This window comes from Strigops habroptila, chromosome 5, assembly GCF_004027225.2.
Source record: "Strigops habroptila isolate Jane chromosome 5, bStrHab1.2.pri, whole genome shotgun sequence".
Lineage (NCBI taxonomy): Eukaryota > Metazoa > Chordata > Aves > Psittaciformes > Psittacidae > Strigops > Strigops habroptila.
Genome location: NC_044281.2, coordinates 34,685,346 through 34,705,357, shown reverse-complemented (window position 1 = coordinate 34,705,357; position 20,012 = coordinate 34,685,346). Strand labels below are relative to the sequence as shown.

General features: G+C 43.4%; 1 protein-coding gene across 4 annotated transcripts in view; it reads right to left on the bottom strand.

The window, feature by feature from the left end:
- Positions 1-751: 751 nt before the first annotated feature.
- The window catches only part of ARID5B (AT-rich interaction domain 5B), a 124,140-nt gene continuing 104,879 nt past the window's right edge, over positions 752-20,012 (bottom strand). For all 4 annotated transcript variants that reach the window (XM_030487123.1, XM_030487124.1, XM_030487122.1 and 1 more), the window contains 2 exons: positions 10,525-10,723; positions 752-6,595 (listed from right to left, as the gene is read on the bottom strand). In XM_030487123.1, coding sequence (XP_030342983.1) covers positions 4,445-6,595; positions 10,525-10,723 — 2,350 coding nt within the window. In that variant the 3' untranslated portion in view covers positions 752-4,444. The remainder of the gene's footprint in view (positions 6,596-10,524; positions 10,724-20,012) is intronic.

Below are 20,012 nucleotides of genomic sequence, written 5' to 3'. Positions count from 1 at the left end.
CCACTCAGCTGGGACCCCCAGGGATGAGGAAGGACTCCCTGCACACACTCCCCCAGGACCACAGAGTTAGGCCACGATGTGGGATTGACCAGGCGGCCCTGGCCCCACAGCCGAGATGTGCTGGGCGAGGTCAAGTACCAGTTCTGACCTACACGCAAACAGATGATCTCTCATCTATGTAGATCAGGATTGTAAGAGTGCTCAGACAGCGCTTGCTGTGGTAACAGCTCCTCAAAGTATCACGAGGTTTAGCGAGGCTTTTCGGACCCATCAAGGAACAAAGTACACATGAAGTTTACTTGGTGATTGCAAAATTACTACTTAGCATCCAACTCCAAAATCTTACTCATGGTCGCACTGGGAAGAATGGGGCAATTTTCAGATCCCAGCTCCAGCCTGCGGCACTGGCAGAAAAAGAATGCTGCTCTGAGATGCAAATGGAGCAAATTTGCTGCTGAAGCCACTGGCTAAGCATGGATGTTATCCCCTCCAAAGCTATTCCTCCAGTCAGCCTGACCACAGCCACACTTTAATGTGAGCACACTGCAAAAACAGAGGGGCACTGACTGAAGATCTTCTCTCTTCCTCCTTTAGGAAATTGCAGACTTCCATTTCTTTAATCTAATCATTTGCAGGAGGAGATACTTTCTCTAGAAAAGCCAATATAAGAGGGCTGAAAGGTCGGATGGGATAATATGTAATCCATTGCGATAAGGGCTGTTTACAGAATTATTAATCAAACACAAAAGGGAACAGATAGTAACATTTTTTATTAAATATTACAGTGGATCAAAAAGTACAAAATATCTTTTGCCTGCTATGTGATTGGGAAACTATTGGCACATAATACAGTATCAAAAGCATTAATAAGTACAATTTGGAAAACATACAAAAATTGAGTGTTTATAGTTGGCTCAGCTTTATTTCTGGTAGTGTTTAAACTAATGCAAAGGTTACTCAATAACCTTTTAAATGGGAAACTATATAATATTACTGGGCCATTTTTATATATACAAATCATCACCTTACAGAGCATATAGGCTACATAACTTGAATCACAAAAAGTATACAATATTTACAACAAAAGAAAATTAAAAAAGTATAAACAGCTAGTAGAGTATGCTGCCATTGTTAGAACATATTTAAAACTGTGAGGCTGGGGGGAGAGGGGAGGAGGAGGAAGAGAATGAGCGAAATATCCACCACGCGTACAGCAAACACCCACGGCGCGCTCACACCAGAGCAAGAAGTCCCCTTGATCATTAAAGCCACGACAACTGCACAGCCGGGCCAGCCGCGACCTCCTTCGCTGGCCACCGCAAAGGAAGGGGCTGGGGGGCTCCCAGCGGTGCCCTCGGAGGCAGCAGCCCCGCTGCCCCGGGCAGGCCGGAGGTGCCGGCGGAGGTGGGCGCAGCACTTGCCCCTGCACCAGCTCTGGGCGCTGCCAAGATGACCTCTGCAGCCCGGACTAACCGCTCCCTAAGAGCGGATGCCACGGGGGGACGCCTCGCGCCAGGCCAGCTCGCGGCCAGGCCAGACCTGCTGCAAAACGCAGCTTGTTCCCGCCCAGCCCAGCAACGGGGTTGGATTTTACTGGGAGTCGGACCCCACTTCCCACACGGTCCACGAAGTCCAGCTCAGCATGCGGCCAGAAGCTACACGCGAGCTGTTTGCTGCCGGGCCTTTTCCTTTGAATCTCACAACCTTCAGCATCCCTAATGAATCCCGGACACAGTGCGTTTCAATTGCAACATTTCTTGGAACTGGCTCCCGGTTAATAGATTTATGACTCTATTGCCAATTAGATTCCACAGTTTCCTTTACAAACCTACCAATAACAATGGTTTGATTGCACAAAGAAAAGCTTGTGCAATTTCATTCAATAATAAGGCCCCTTGAACTCAAACAATGCAAACAAAGCCCCATTTAAGACATTAAAAAAGAAAAAAAAAAAGAAGACTTTTCAGCCAATAGAGAATTCAATAGTCCTTTGAAAGATTTCCAAGATTTCTGGTAAAAGTTTTTAAACAAATAATGCTTCTGTTGGGGTTTATGCTATCATTTCTTTTCCATTGCCCTTACTACTTGCCCAGTATATGATGAGCTTCCCCAGCCAGCAGTGGGCAGTCTCCTCGTGGGGCAAACGAGGATCCTTTCTTCCCCTCCTTGTCCCCCAGCCCTGCGCTGCCCCAGCATGGCTCCGAAAAGCCTACCATGGAACTCCAACAGGATGCGACCAAAGGGGAAATTGGACAATTTGCATAAACAAATGAACGATTCCAGAACACACAACCAAAAGACGGAAGAGAAGCATCTGCTTTACCAAACACACAAGCTTCTGTTTGCATTTGCTGTAGATCTTTATATTCTCTCCCCTTCCCCCCCCCCCTTCCTCCCTATCCCCAAACCTCTGATTCTCACGTGATTCAGATCTAGTGCAACTTTACTAGAGATGTCCTCCACACTGTGGCCTCTGCCTGGATGAGCCTGTGGTTCTGTTTCCTGTACGATTTGTGGAGCAGCAGGATGCTCTGCACTGGTACATCCATGTTCTAAGTTCTACTAGTCTGTTTATCGATCATTTAAATATAGTTTTACCACAGGAATATAAACTATTTAATTGAAGAAGCTGGATCTTTAACAGTAGACAAGTATATTATTCTGGTTTCCACCTCTGGATATTAAGTATGATACATTATATATTGTATTTGGCTTCATATCACGGGAAAGTTTAATGACATGCCTAGCATGCAAAGTGTTTCTTAGTAGTTTCCGTTTTTCTTTTCGTATCGATTACGCTGTCTTTGAACAGTAACTGAGATGGTTTGAATCACAACCAATTTTCACATTCTAAAAAGCCTCCAGGTCCCACTTTGCTTTATCGATGTCTATGCTCGGCTTCATGGTGGTGATGTCCTGCAAAGTGAATATACAGCCATAGGGAAGCTCTTTCTTTAGGAAAACCCAGCCCCTCCACACCCGAGCTTTCACCCTGTGAAAGGATGCCCAGAGAGAGGCTGAGATCCCCGTGGGGCTGTGGAAGGACCATCCCAACCACTGCACGGCATCCCCTACCCATCCTACCGAGCCCAGCCCACTCGTGAGGCACAGGACCTGTAAGCTTCTGACCCAAATCAACACCGGTCCCCGTCCTGATCTCTGAAATCCTTGACATTCTCACAAACCACAAATCCATTTTCTGGGCTCTTCTGTCATCCAGCAGCTCATGCCAGGGAGGTTTTGTTTTCTAGACCATTTCCCTGGTAGGCAGGAGGGTTTCACAGCCTAGGTAAGGTTAAGTACAACGCCCAACAAATTCACGGACCACGATACGGGAAAGCAAAGCTAGGTGGGAGGGGAGAAGTGGCGTCGGAGCCATCACAACTATGGGAGGAGGGCAAGAGGTGCTCTGCACCTCACAGGGGCGGACCGTGGGGAAAGGAACCTTGTTGGCACCCTTGCACCATAACATCACCTACAGTATGTTTATAACCATGAAGATTAATCTGAACCAGTTGCTTCAGTTTGTAAACAGTAAACGTTACCACAAAAACGAAACAAAAATGCTGCTCAAAAGTATAAAGAAACTGGAAAAATTACAAACACATAAAAAAAAAAACAGGACAGCCACAGCCTTTAAAAAAGTTGCAGATAAAATGATACCGTTTAATTAAAAAAAAAAAAAAAAAAAAAGAAACCCAAAACAAAAACCAAACATAAAGAGCACAGAATATACTGGACAAACAAAACTATATAAATTATTGTGACCAAATGTGACACTGGTAGTTTACGAAGTGGATATGTACAGTCAAATTAAACAGTGCTTACCCTTCTGTTCTAATAGTGTTAAAATGAAAAATCTATTGCCGTTTTACTATACATTGCATTGATTGAATCTTTAAAAGTCAGGAAAAGTTACCCAAAAGAGCACATCCACTGATTGTACGGATTCTCGGCCCGCTTCTCCTTTCCAGGTTCATCTCAAGTCCTCGACTCACTGGCAACAACGCACGGCCTCTGGTCCCTGGCTCAGTGAAAGGCAAATGCAGCCCTCCCATGGGATTTCAGTGAGCTCAGGACTGGGCCTGCATTTCCATGGCTCCCTTTGAACATCTGCTCTTACCATATACAAGTCCTTTCAGAAAACACATATGCAAGATCCAATGTTTTTTTTTCTTCCTCTTTTTTTTTTTTTTTTTTGTTTTTGTTTTTGTTGGTTTTCTCTTTCTGGGGCAGGGATAAGGGCTGAGGGGATTGATGTGGGAGCCAGATTTAAAGCAGCAGTCCTGTCTCCACCAAACTCTGAAGCGCTCCTCTAGGCAAGACACGACTGCATCCTTTTGACAAAAATACAGATCACTAAATCTGCGAGACATCATCACAGGGGGAGGAATGTCGCTAACATAACTTTTCTCCTCAGACCTCCTTTTGTGAGCGAGGGGGTTTACAGTTTTGTGCTCGGATGTACAGAGGATAGCTGGGAAGGTGGGAACGCAGCTTGAGGGTTTATAGCAGCTAAAGGATAAATGCTGTTATGCAAAAGGTCACCGTAGGAACTTCCTACAGGTGTTGCTGCAGCTAAGTGTCTGTACAGTTGCTGAGAGTTTGCAGGGGATGTGAGGAATTGTCTCTGCACCATGAAGGAGTGAAGAGCCAAAGGCTGCATTAGTGGGGAGAGCACGGTCTGATTTTTCAAGTACTGCAGGGGATGAGAATACCCAGGCGGGAGGCGATTGTTCAGCCCTGTGCACAGGCTTCCCGGATACAAGCCTGGGAAGATGGGGGCTGAAAGGGGATATTTGTGGCTTTCCAGCATGCTGCCAGAATGGAGGCCATGCACCGGCTTGCTGCTTTCCCCCTCTGGGTCGGGAACCTTGTCTTTTGCCGGGGTCTCCTTTGGTAAGTGCAGAGGTGAGACAGCTCGGATTTTTTTTTCAGAAATGACTTTGTCCAAATCCTCCAGGCTCCGTTTCAAAGGCCGGGCAGCTCCCACACTTTGAGGGCTTGTTCTGCGGCTGATGATAGGATGCACCATCCCCTCTATCTTCCTCAGATTCTCCAGCCTCTGGGCCTGCTGCTTCCCAGACCTGTGGAGCAACTCGCTGTGTTTTTTCGGGGCTGTCATGGCCATGGGGGACACGCGGCAAGCTTTGGGGTTACAGTCTAGGCTCACCGCCTGGCTGCTCGCAGCCTGGAACGGGGAGATACCTTTGCTTTCTTGCTGGGCCATGGACGAATGAGGGAGGCTGGAGCCCAGAGCCTTTGCAGTCTGTTTGTGTATGCTCTTTGGAAGACTCAAATCTGTTGGCTGATCATCTGAACAGGCTTCCACTGCCGCCTTTTTTTCTTGCTGATGCAAAGATGGGCGATAATTTAAATTTAGTTTTTCTGGGTGTTTGTGTTGAGTAAAAGTAGAAATATTTTCAGACTCTCTGAACATGTCCCGGGGGAGGTACTTTGATGTCTGTTCATTATTAAGGTGGTGTTCTGTGTGCCTATAAAGGCTGTGCAGATGAGGTGATGAATAAAAATCTGCCAAGAAAGTGGGCACATGGGAGTGCTGCAGTCCCCTTTTCTCACTCATTTTATCTTTGCAGTCCTGGATGTCTGTCTTCGGTACGTATGACTCGGCAAGAGAACTGAGGTGATGTTTTGAAAAATCACAGCGCTGAGGATCCGGTTTACTGAGCATGTCATGTTTAAAAACATCATTAATTGATTTCCTTTCTTCCTTAGTTTTAAAACTCTGTACATGCTGTATGACTGAGGGCCTATTAATTGCTACAGGATCAGAATTAGGGGCATGGGGACCTTGCAACATGCTTGAGGACAGTTCATCTCTGCTGTTCAGTTTCTTTTTGCTGATCAAAGGAGGAGGAGAACCATAAGGATAGTTGCACGACAGGGCTGCCCCACTGACCTGAGACAGTAGCTTCTTCTTTGCCAGGGGTGACATGATGCCTGGATTACCCTTTGAGTAAAGCAGCGGTGTGTAACCAAAAGTGGAGTCATCGTTCATTGACCCGGGCAGCTCTTTTTCCTTGAACATGTCGAAGTTCTGCACCACCAGTACTTTGGGTGTTTGCTTTAGTGCGTTATGGATATCTTCGTTTCCCAGCTGGTCCACTTTCACTGTGCAGTTTGCGATGTAATCGGCCATCTCTGGCAATTTGTCATCTTCCATGTCGCTCTGAGTGGGCAGCTGGACTGGGAAAGGTGTGAAGGGCATTTCTGCAGGTTCATTTTCTAAGCTGTCAGTAAAAGCTTTGTGTAGTCTTTGTTCAGGCTTTTTGTCTTCCAGGGCATCTGCTGGGGGGTGTAATCGCTTTGTGATGGTGGCATCCAGCAAGGTGTCTTCTTCTGGGGGCACGGATATACTTGAGAAAGAGGATGAGTGCTGAACCTCCTCCTTAGCTTTCTCACTGTTCATGCTGTTTTCTGTCAGGTCTGTCTTTTCCAGGGGCAGTGGCCGAGCTGTCTCTGGTAAAAGAGACAGAGGGCCTTGCACGGGTTGTCTCATCTCTCCCACTGTAGGGTGTTCAGGGAAATTTTTCTGGTCTGCTGATTCTTGATCCTTCTCTTGTTCTGATGAAACCTAATAAAATGATTCAACAGACACTAATAAGAATGTGGTGCATTTTGGCAGACTGTTCATAAGATTATACACAGTACACCATCGGCTACTTTTAGAGGAGTACTTGTCAATCACCCTGCTGCAACGTGAAGGCTCCAACACCAGGTATCAGATTCAAACAAAGAGATGTACCTCCTGGAAATATTAAGAAATACACCACCCCTGCCAGGGTCACAATAAGGCATTTCAGAACAGCAGATGTTTGTAACCTGATGAGCTTAAGCAGACAGCTAAACACCGAGGTTCTATTCTTTTAAAATTAGTTAAGGAAATGCAGGAGAGCAGATTTCATAATACAAATGATACAGCTGTAGAAATTTATCCTGCTAGTCAACTTCACCTATGAAAATGACACGATTCCCATGTTTTTTCTTACACAAAGTCTCTCCAGCATAGCTATCTTAAAATTCAGTGATCACAGAGGAGATCATTCACACCCAGCTCTGCATTAAAGTGTGAAAATGATAGAAATGGCATACTAGGAATCCCTATTGTAGGCAGCAAATAACTGCCACAGCTTAACTAGGACACACATTTTTTTATTAAAGGATTAAAATGAAGTTGTCAACATTCAGTAAGTGTGTGTGCCTGCTATTACAAACATGGCTTTTATACATTATCGTCAATGGGACTGCAGCTCTTTCTGCTCCCCCATTAATAAAGCTTGTGTGCACAATTCACACTATTCATCCCATTATGTAGCTGGCTGAACTGTGACCCACAGAGGTCACCAGAGCGTCCCATCTGTGATCCAGCTGACTGACAGCCCTTTTCAAAACTGCTGTCACTCTCCTCTGACAGGTCGTGGTAGAAGACAGTCATAAAACAGCAGCATTGTGTGAGTCCTTTATTATTATTGTTTTCTTTCTTTCTTCCTTGTAAAGATAAGATACGTCGAGAAAGCTATTATCTAAATGCTGCTTTATGGTCTGCCATAGGAGCGGGGGATTGGAGAAGGTCCTAACAAATCTAACCCTCTCAGAGATTTATTTCTTCACAGCTGCTTTTAAATATTCCTGTCTGTTTGGTTGGCCTATTAGTTACAGTATCTGTTAGTCATCCTAATTTCTTTTTAAACTCATAGCTGCCTTTTGCAGCCAAATACCATCATTAGGTCCTTTACAAAGTACCATCACTAGTCTCTTGAGCTTATAAAATTACAGGAAAATACCAGACAGATGAGCAAAGCAAGGAGAAGGAAAAGAGTAATCATATTTAATAACTATACATTCTACTCTTTGTTTCTGTTAAGCAACATTTTGATTGAAGTTTCAGCTATTGTGAGGAAACGTGCAGTCTAAGGCTAATAGCATTTTGTCTGGTATCTCGTTACATTGACAATGTCATTGTGATGGCAGGAAAACAGTGAAGAGCACAAAAGCAAATGTAACCCTAATAAATTAAAGTTCTATTTTCTCTCTGCAGACTTCTTAACAGCGTATAAATTGAGCACGCAATTGAGAGGACTGTACATTTTTGTAACTTGATTAGTCTTTTACAGATCATGGCTACAGCCAGCTTCTAGGCCACATGCAAAAATGGTGTAAGTGGTGGCTTGGTTGGGGCCACACATCTACACGTGCGGCTACAGAGGCTCCCTGTGAGCAGCACACCACCACTATTGTGCCTGGATGAGGACTGCACCCAAGTGTGGAGCCTGGCACGTGACTCCGCTGCTGGGGGTCGGCTGGGGTGAGAGGAACAAATAACTTTCTGCCTGGCTCCAGCAGACTTGGATTTTGCTCCACCCAAAGAAGCTGAATGTCTCCTTTCTGCTGTCCCCATGAGGGTCATGTTCTGGGCAGGGAGCCCTCCCTATGGCACAGCTTGAATGAGCTCTGCAGCCCTGCACCCACCGTGGGTGGAAGCAGCCACCCCTGCAGGCCCCTTTGCTGCTTGGATGTCGTGTGACCAACTGCCTATGTGGTGACCTGTGTGAAGACTGAGGTCCTTGATAGCCCACCCTGATTAAAGAGGGGCAGGACACATCTTCCATCCCAGTTAGGGAAGAGATGTGAATTCTGCTATAAAAGGTACCATTTTACAATAGGAAACTGCTGTAATTGTACATTTTTATTGTCTCGTCTAGGCTTCCTACATTTCCGATAAGCACAGCTTAAGAGCTCTTCCTGCAAACCACACAAAAATAACTGCAGTTTAAGCAGCAGGAAGTTTGAGATAGGGAACAACAAAAGCAAGGAAATTCAAAGTTAAGGCTGATGCTCTGTTGCTGATTCGTTATGTTGTGCTTAGCAGTAGCAGTATGGATAGTGTGCAATGTATCTTGCTGATCCAAGACCCCTCAATAAGTAACTGGGCATGAAGGAATGACAGGAGAAGGGAGCACAAGTCTTCACTGTACATCTCCCTGCTTTGGGCAATTTGTGTTGCAACCTTCCAGTCACTGAAGCAGGTTTGTGCACACTCTCCTCTCTATGTATTTTTCTTCAGAATTTGAGAGGTTTTCCCCCAACAGGATTCCCTGCTTTAAAATTACAGTGGGAGAGAAAACAAAAATACCTCCCCTCTCTGTGGAATGTTCTTACACTAGATATTAAAGGTACTGTTGATCAAGGCAATTTAAAACAGAAATTCTGGTTTGGATGGGAGTTGAAATTGTCCTTGTAAGCACAACTTGAAGAGGTAGTGGAACTTGAAAATAGAAATCTCCTCAAAACTGGGTATGCAGTGTCTCTGAGGCATCCATGTTTATTGGTCCTGCACTGTTTGTTTTTTTTTAAACAATGAGGAGGAGGACTGCTGGTGGCTGACTCAATACTAAACTGGTTTAGGTACAGGACTTACGTACCTGCCAGACAGCAATGAAGTCAAAGGAGCAGCCATAGTCTGCCAGGCATGTCATGTGTTTCGACATTCTTTAAATACTTACTTTCATTGCAACGCCTTGAAGGCAGCTGTGATCTGGCAGACTGAGACAGGAAAAGCAATGTCTTGTGTAGGGGTTGTGTGTGAGGAACTTCACTGCCTTGTTCGCACAGGGCGCAAGCAGGGCACAGGAGAGAGTGGGCAGGATGTGCAAAAGAAAGTGCTTAAGTAATAAATACCGTAGCAAAACCTCCACTGATTTGTATCACTTAACAACATGTGAAATTTACCGTTATTTGCAGGTGAATATGAATTCTACTGATCTGTCTTACCCCAGGCTGTGAATATAAAATCTCTTCTATTAGGGGCTGTCCTATGTCTGCAGGTAACATGGCTTTATGCAGAAACCAGGGCCTGCCCAGGTGAAGGAGGTGACAGACTAGAAACCCTACCTCAGCTGAAAACCATCTGTGGCATGTGAGAGGGAAGTCAGTCTCAGTTAAGGCTTGGAAGGTGGTTCCCTCAAACTCTGACCTTTTAGTCTAAAGAGAAATTTAGCATAACATGATAAAAATCCTGGGAAGTCATATGTTTTTTGACAGACATGCATACATCTGTGAGCACAGAAGGGATGATCCAGAGGTTACCATTATAAAAATCAGCTGTGTCCAACAGTTACCACAGTATTATCAACAGTATTAAAGGTTCCCGCACCCTATACTTAGATTAGGAAATAATTGTGGTAGTTGTGTGGTTTCCTTTTGGCAGCTGCTGATCTTTTAGTGGTGACCACTGTATAACACAATAAGCAGAAACGGTACTTGTTACATCCAGTGCTTGGTATTCTGCCATCACTGCTGTGTGGTATGGAGCTAACCAGTTGCCGTTTGTAGGCCAGCAAAATCCCAACACAGACAATACCACAACAATTGAATTTCTGAACAAACTCAAAGGCCAACTGGCTGGAATTCTCCAGTTTAAATTATGTATTTTATCATTGGATTTCACGTGATTAAAGCTGTATGTTTTTAATTGAAAAGTTGAAAAGCAGGAAAGCAACCAACCTCAGTTGCATCTTGGGGTTTCTGCGCATTATCTTTTTCCTTCTTGCTCTTTTGGTTTTCATTTTTGATGCGTTTTGTTCCAGACACTTTTGTTTTCACTTCACTCTCCTGGGAACTGTTATCCTGTTTTCGAGGTTTCACTGGAGGCAGTGGCTTATCTTCCTCTCCTTTAATAAATCTTTCATATGGCAGGATTAATCTAGGGGATTAAGGAACAAATAATTGATCAGGGTTTGTCATTCTAGCAAAGAACAAAATGTATCTACTACGAGCAGCTTACTTAATAAATCCATTTTCTTCCATACCATAAAAGCAATGGTGTAAACTCTACATTTATAAATCCAAGTATGATAAATCAATTTATTTGGCAAGATTATCATGCGGCATAAATTCAGTGGGGTTGGTGTGGACTGGCTGTCAGTAATGCTGCAGTGGTTTGTGTGGCTACACCAATTTGTGCCAGATATGAACCACTATGCTTTAGACTGATTTAAAAAATAAATTCCACCATTTATTTTTATTTTCCCTCCTTACCCTTAAACGCATGCAATAAACCCCAGGAAAACACCTACAAAGCCACAGCCAACTTGATAACAGCTACACAATTTCCAGGCTGGTGGTTCCCCTGAGCGCAAGGCCGAGTGTGAGGAACTTGGCAGAAGATGAGAGTAGGGCTGCAGGAAACCTACAGCGGTGGGCACAGCACCCAGCAAGTTGCAGTCAGCACCGGCCCGTCGCCACCCTTGCAACACACCCATATGGTGACAGTCACCATGCTCCCTGCCTTCGCCAGTGAGTCATTTTTAAGGAAGAAGGGGAGAGGAAAAGAGTTAAAAGAGGATTTTTTCACTGTATAACTGTCCTCCACAAAGTGCATGAAATTGCTTTTAAAAAGCAAGTAAGAAACACAAACAAAAAAATATCCTCGCCTGAAAGCATCAAACACACTGAGTTTTAATCTATATGTTTTCCCTTTGCAATTCTTGATCTGAAAGGGAAAAAAAAGGATATAATTAAAAGGGATGGATCGCATTACAATCTCAGTTTCAACTTCAGTGATTAAAGTTTTTATGATGTGTTTGGTATGATTAATGACTCACTGTGGGATTAATACAAGACTCAGACTTTTAAAATACAAACTTTAATACAACAAACATAATTTGTTAAAAAAAAAAAGACAAGATGACTGTATGAAGAAAATGTACTTTGCTTATAAACAACATAAATCTGTTCAAATACCAGGAATCCTTAATTATCTTTAATCTAAGACTCCAAGGCAAAAACCTCTTTGGTTCAGATATTCGTTTGTTATCCTAGAATCAGTTTCTAAGCATGCAATTTTGATTTACATACTTAGATGTTCAAACACAGTTTGGGCTAAGGAGAGCAGAAATTAGATTGCTCGTGATCATAATATTTTACATTTTAATAAAATACAACATAAATTATGTTAAAATATAAACCTAATTTATGCTATATTAGAAACAAAATTCATTAACTGAGCATGCTCTGACATGGTATGTGCAAAGAGGCGTGAATAATACTTTCTAGCCCTGAATTTGGCAGGGCTCCAGTAATGAAGCTAAGCAGAGCCCACAGGGAATATTCATCTTCAGATCCCATTACAAACTGAGTTTAAACATGTTACAGCTGCTAAAACTGGAAACTGCTCCCTCTATGCAAACTTAGCAAAATAATACGTAGTTGCCAAATACCTGCTTCCCACTGTAATATTACAGTTAATGTTTATATAATAAAAAGCATAACTAAGCAGAATAAGGAAAAAAATAATCTTGTTCATACTTGAGGCTGCTGCATTTCATTCGCAATATTGGTGAAAACACTGAATTCCTCCCTGCACTGCACAAAGCGCTTTGGACTTCACTAGAGACAGGGTTGGGTTTCACACAGGGCAACGTCGAGGCCGCTCTGCCATGTGTTAAGTATCTAAAATTGCTTTTAATAAAAACACATTTTATTACAATAATTGTTAGCACTGTGAGGGGAGTGTTTGACTTTGTTTTGTTTCCATGGGAACACGTCGCCCATTAAAAATCTACATATTCCATCCGTAAAGGTTTCAGATGCTGTCCCGTGCCCCATGGGAGACGGAGACGCTCCCAGACCACGAGCAGGCCTTTCCGTCAATGATGCCGTGTGATTAACCCCATGGCTATGGCCAGGACGGGAGCAAGGCCCAGGCTGACACAATTAATCACTGCTCGTGCGCTCTCCACCGAGCCTTGTAGGGTAACATGGGACACAAACTCCTCCTCCTCCTGCTGCACCTCACCAGAACTCATTAGTTTTGGTGCTAATTAGTAACTGTGGCTTAAATTTCCTTTTCTGATCTTAAGGGTTCATGTGGGAGTACAAGGTTTTCATTTTAGTTATTTTTCACTGAGCTCAGCAGTTGGCAGGCCGACAGCAGTAAAAATACATTTCACATAGCCGGTCAAAGGCCCGGAGCCAGCGGCAGGAAATCTGGAATTAAATGTTTCGTGTATCGGGGAGGCGGCATGACTAAGGTAAAACTGAATCAAAACACAAGCACGGCTTGTTCTAGGATTTTCTCCTCCTCGTCTGAAATGAGGGCCAGCAGGCTGCCGTTCCCTGCTGCTGCCGAGGTGGCCTTTGGGGGCAGCTGGAGAGAAGCTGGGCAGGAACACGGATTGCGAGACCCCGGGGAGCAGCACCAAGTCGAGCAATGCCAACAATTGCCGCTACACGTAGAGATTTCCGTCGGTTGCAATTTTCACTGAATGTTTTTTCAGTTATCCTGTCATGGTACAACACAATTACCCACAGGATATGATCTTATCATTTGATTATTAGAAGTTTTTATAGCGCAGGAGTAATAAAGCTAATACAGCTCTCAGAACATGTAAGCAGCCGGCTCACATGCCATGAAAGCAGCTGGCTTAGCCAATTTAAGGTCAATATTGCCCAACACCGGAAGAATGTGATCTGCTGTTAGCCAAATAGTTTAACAGAATGCGACATGTCTGAAACCAGCACGCAATATTTTTTTTTTGACAAATATTTGCAGCACAGGTAAGATTTAATCAATCTTTGCGCAAGGAGAGGTAAAGACGACGTCCAAAAAACCAGAGCCAGATACCTTGACTGTATCACACTTTGGAAACAACAACCATGTTTTGAGTGGCTTTGAACTGTGGCTGTATTTCACGGCAGGGGGGAAGTATCAAAGTGTTCATAAAAAAGGAAAAGAGGGGGAATATTTTGTGGTCTAAAGAATATTTACTTGTAAAGCCTGCGAAGAGACCAAATAAAAGGGTCTTTATCATGATCAAGATTCCAATATTAAGATTAATAAAATGTATTATTTATAAGTCAATTAACATAAATAGAATATGTAAGCACTAGTGTATTAAAAAATCTTTCCACAGGCAGCAGATTTTTAGCAGCATGAGGGTTTTTTTTTTTTTTTTCCTGGAATAATACAAGAATAACATTTTCCAGCCAAGAGCAGAAACAGTAGGGGAGTCTTTGCTATCACAGGGCTTCTTATTAAATTCAGTCACTGTGAAAAGCCAGTTTTTTCTTTTTTTTTTTTTTTTAAATAAAGACAACTTAAAATCAATACAAGTTAGATTAACAAATCAGTACTATACTAATCCTGATTTATTACAATCGGCAATATTAAGTTTAATCACGTATAAACTGCTACTCAAAAAAAGATTTAGCTTTACTAAGTCCTGAATTAAATAATGGTGCAGAGTGTACTGAGTTTTTAGATCTGCATCATCTGATATTATGAAAAATTCAATGTACTTCTCTGCAGCAGATGTCAGAGGTCAGCAAATCTATTACAGTAATGTAAGTAATCTGGCTTTCTGCCAACCTTTTTTTAAAAAACACTGAAGCAGATAATTTTATATTTACAAATTCTAAAATCCTTCAAGGACTGCATCTCTCTCCCAACAAAAAGCAGAAACTTCACATTAGAGAAATGTATTTCACAGTATATCAAACATGTCTTCATCATTAGCATTTCATAAAGAGGAAAAAAAAAAGCACCCTTCATCTTTATTAGTCAACATTTTTTCCCAGCTACAGAACTAACAATACAAGATCTCATCTGAGCCAGTAACCACTACATTTTCATGTATTGATTATGCAGAATGAATGACTCTTTTGGCCAGACTCTACTTCACGGGACATATGAGAGCATATCTATTTTTAGACATGATAAAAAAGTAGTTACAATAATGCAAAGGATCTGACCAGCCCAGAAAGAGGAAGGAAATTAAATGTTAAGGCTGCCAGTTTCCTCTTTAATTCTCCCCACTGTGTATGGATATGACGGGGCTTTCAGGCTGGGCAGGAACCATATGCCCAGGACACACAGGGTAAAGGAGGGAAGGAGGCAGTTCAGCACAATCCCTACAATAATCTTTATATCGCTTGCTTTTTGTTTATTTTTGTTTTCTTTCTGGCAGAATAAAATATTCCAGTACGTCTCCCATTGACATCATCTTGATTTCTCAAGGGCTCCAAGCCCAACACGAAACAGTGTGCAATGGAGCCTCTCAGCCACAAGAATAATCTTGGAAGGACTTAAAATACCGAAGCTCATTCCTTGGGAGATGCTGACCCATTCCCATGCTTGGCCAGAAGGTTAAGAAGGTTGATTGCAACGCGAATGGAAAAAAAGATTTAAATCTGCTCCACCAAATGAATACAGCAAACCAGTTAACCCATGGAACTCACTGCCAATGGATATCTTGGGGCCAAGGGATTAGTGAGATTATGCAAGGATTAGATGCTAATGTAAATCATGAGAACATTAAGCTCTTAGAGTTTCAAAACCACTGAAAACGGACAGGCAATAAATCTCTTTACTGGTAGGAGTTTGGAAAACACTTCCCTCCTGGGCACACTATGCCACAGTGGCTCTTGCTCCTTCCTCTGAAGGCACTGCTGGAGCTGGAGGACGAGACAGCTGGTCTGCCTGGTTCAATAGGGCAACCATCTGGTTCAATAGGTACTCACAGTAGCCAGGCAGAAATGCCCGCACCCCTGCAGCCAGAGGGTCTGAGTGCAGGGCTGGGATGAGTGGCTGCCGAGCTGGGGCAGCTCCAGCAACAGCCCCCGCAGTGCAAAGGGGCCCCTATCGATAACCTCAGTGAGAGAAACCTGATTCTTGTCCCCTGGAAACTCAGTGGGTAAGCATTCGGTTGCTTTAAGGGAACAGCAGGAATGCCTGAGCTCTGATCCCAAGAGAAGTCTTGTCTTTTTTACCCTGATGCTCTTCAAAAGGCATATATCTTGGAGCAGTGCTCTCAGTGTGAGCAAGGGAAGCAAGCCACCTTCAACAGCAATCAGCCAGTAGGGATGGCCTGGACCAGGAAGCAGTTCTCATGGGTACCAGTGACAAACTCTCAGCAGAGCAGAGGGCAGAGGAATAACCCAAACTCTAAGGTCTCAGCCTTATAAATTATAAAATACATTCAGGAAATCAACCAGTATGTTCCTCAAGCCTGATTTCTCCAGACCACATTGTACAATCCAGGGGTTACGAAAGCAAGCCTCATGTGCTTTTGTGCAGAACACAATAGCAATGGGTTTATTTGCATTTGTCTGAAGTACAAAACTGGCATGTATTTTATCAGCAAAGACAAAATATGTTTGAGTTCAATTTTCTTCCCAAAGAACTTTCCTTCCTTAAAGAAATGGCTCTTTCATCCTTTCATCAACAACTTTCCTCACAGCCCACTGGGAGTGCTGGTGGGTAATGAGAATGGCTCACTGCTGAAAGGTGGGAACTGCACTGCTGTAAGAGAATTCAAAGACACTTTGTTTTAAGTAAACTGGAAATGAGTGACATTATAAACACAGCTGTAGCTGTAGCTGCACAGCCAGGCAAGGGAAGCTCAGGCACTCTCAATCCTATAGCTCAGCAGGGGGAGATGAACAACCCCAGTCTTTTGCCTTTGGTGCAGATTTACTGCATGGGAAAGATTCAAAGGAAGGGTGACAAGGGCAGAACAGCTTCCGCAGGTCACTCTACTAGAATTGCTACAAGCCTCTGTTTTGGTCACAGCCACCATTTCTACATCTAAAGGCAGACACACATTTTGTTTGGTAAGTCCATACAGTCCCCGAAATGGTTGGTCCCTATGATCAGGAAAAGCTTACAGATGCCATTTTGCATAGCCTATGGGATGCAGGTCTCCTGGAGGGACTCCAAAATCCTGCTGACCCTCTCCTAAGAGCTCTAGGCCACATCTTCATTGCACAAAGCTGAACAAACGAGGGACACCCCCTGCCATGTTAGCAAAGTTCTGCTACAGAACAGTGTAAGCACAGTATAAGGTAGAGATTCCCAGCAGACCTGGAGAATCTGAAGGGAGTCAGGGGGATCTCACTTTCCACCTCTGGTGCTGCTCCTGCTAAGGAGAATGGCACATCTCCCATCACCCACAGTTGCTCTTGGGGCAACTCAACTCCCAGCAAGGAAAATGGGCTTGTCCCTACCCCTGGATGTCAAGAAATGCGGCTGCCCTGTGAGATGCACTTTACCTCATGTTGACCAACCACAAGCACTCAGCTCAGCTGATAGGAGTGCTGGGACCTCAAGAGCACTGGGCACACTGCAGAGCCTCAGCACCCAGTACATGTAGATGCGCATGCGTACGGCAGGCACGTCTGGGAAGTTTCTCTCTGCTTGGGTGACAACCCATCCAGGAGCACTGGGTAACACACAGCATCACCCAATTCTGCTGGGTGGAAAGAAAGATGTGACTGGGAAAACAACTCCCTGTGAGGAGAGAGATCCAAGGCAGTGCCCAACTGTCTAGCACTTTTGCAGCCAAGGACTCCCTCTGACTCAAGTGCTGGCCAGTAAGTCTCTTGAGACTAAAAACCCTGTAATTTTGAAAAAAACCTGTGTGTTTTCGTATGTTTTGAATGGACAGCTAAGGATCTGTTTTAATGGTAAACAATTACATTCCTCTGTCATCTGATACTTTTTAAATTTTGGGGAAGGGGGAAGCTTTCTGAATTTTCAATAGTTCCTTTGTTAAAGCATCTGTTACTCACATAATTGAAAAGATGTTTGTTCAGTGGTATGCTTGAGAGTACAGTTATTTAATCTTAATGATAAAGCCCTGAGGGTAGAAAATCATAAGTAGAAACCTCTTGTTATTTATCAAAAAGAAAAAAAAACCTCCCCAACCAAAAACCCAGGAAAAGAAAGAGAGAACTGAGACACCTCATCTATCTTCAGGCTTAAATTCGTGCTTGATGGAAAACTATTGAGACAATTTGCAACTTGCGAAGTTTTCTGGGAGTCTGGGACTAGCTGAAGTAGGAGGGAGGCAGGAAAGTGGGGTGAAGACAAAAATAAAACAACCCAGTTAGTATGACAAGAAAAAACTGCTGCTTGGCAAGTTGTTTTTTTTTTTTTTGGGTCAAACAAAGAGCTAGCTGTAGTTTACAGCATGACATAACATTTGATTAATTTTTGCCTGAGGATGTTTTCACACTTAACAGTGTAAATCAAAACCTTACATTATGATATGTATTAAAAGATAATCATAAGCATTTTCATGTAGATGCTATATAAGCCTCCTAATTTTTTTTCCCTCTAAAAGATTGGCTGCTATTTCCTACAAAACTCCACTGAAATGCTTACATGTTACCAAAGTTATCCAAATGCTTTAACAAAACCAAACAGCATTTGCATGGAACATGGGGCTCTCTTGCATATTGAATTACTGTGCAATATCCTTAGGGTAGAGAGACTTTACGGCTGTTAAAGGGAAACCATATAAGGGACTTCTTTTGACCTGCCTTGTGTTTCTGATAATATGTAATATTTGTGCAAGCGCTTTAGGCAGAAAAATGGTGTGAACTGTACAAGACACTGTATCTCCCAGCATTTAGTCCCCTGGCAACAGAGGGATGTGCATGGTGCTCTGCAAGTGCCCAGAGGCCACATTTACAGCCAGAGTAAAACCCTCCGCAGGTCTGTGTCCAAAACCCAGGGCACAGCCAACCTGCTAGATTGTGAAGAACCACTCTGGGCACCACTCTGGGCACCCATCTCACCTATCTGCTCCTCATCAAGTCCCATCTGGTCATAGCTCTGCAAAACAATTTTGCACTCAGCTGCCAGAATTTGATGAGTGTATAAAGCCTAGCAAACACCTCTCCAGATGAGTTTGACCAGGACTGTCTGGTTTTCAAGGCATTAGTGACTCTTGAGGGCCAGGATATGAGATACACTGCTGAAGAGCAGGACAGCCTGTGGGATGCTCTGGGTCCATCCATGCTGGAGACCCTCAGGGACCCAGGTTTCCTGCTGCACCTGAAGAGGCCAGGAGGGCTATTGCTCTATGGGACGGTCCAGCTGCCTGCCATGATGTCTTTGAACATCGACATGTCTGTCCAGCAAAGAAGCTGAGGAGTTACTGTATGCCACTGCACATCACAGTTCCCCATCCCCTGTATGGCTGTGCATAGCTTGTGCCCAAGGCTTGCTTTGGAGGAAACCAAAATGAATCACAGCCAGACTTGGAGTCAGAAAAAGGCAATTGCTTGTAATATTTGTTTTGTTCAATGCATTTTATTGGGACCTTTATATACCCTGCAAAACAGCATGTTGGGGTTTTTTTGGTTTGGGTTTTTTTTTGGGGGGGGTGGTGGTGGTGTAATATTTATGAAAAATCCCTAACAACAACATCATGAGCACTGAAGAAATATAGACTATCATCTTTCACGCTGGAAAATTAAAGCTGTGATCATGTGTTTTGTGTAAAAGCAAAAGAAACCTCAAACGCTGTATGTGAAAACCACATCTGCATTATTAGGGGAAGGCAGCATGGAGAAGAGTGCTTCGCAGAAAAGTAGCCGTTTCTGAGGGTTTCTTGATAAGAGAGAGGGAGATGTAGGGTACTGACAAGGGCTGTAAGAGTTTCACAGGAAAGGTTCAGGCTGAATCAGCCAATACCAACCTAGCTGGTAGACTCTAGTTGTCTGTGATCATACAAGGTAAGTGCATTAAAGGAACACAAATGAAGAAAGTAACGAGTAAAACAACAACAACAACTCATAAGCTCTGTATAGTCTGAGTTGTGCACAGAGCAACAGCCCCACAATGGGAAAACATTAATGCTTTTTATATTGGTAATCATCTGTAACATGAGCAATTAAGTACAGTACTAATGGACTATAGCCAAGAGCCTGGTACTAATATTAAAAACTGACAGAGATGAATAGGTTTGGAAGGAAAACTAGGCTGACAAAGACATTTTTATGAAGTGCTTGGGCTTATTTGGAATAACCCAATCAGAGGCAGGTTCAGACCAGCCATGCCTACAGTGACAATAACGCATTCATTGGCATTATACGATGCCTGCTATGCTTTAAATAAAAACACCCATTGCTTCTACTCAGCAACCTGCACTTTCATTATTATACTCATTAATAAAACAAAAGTTGTCTAACTAATATACAAATAA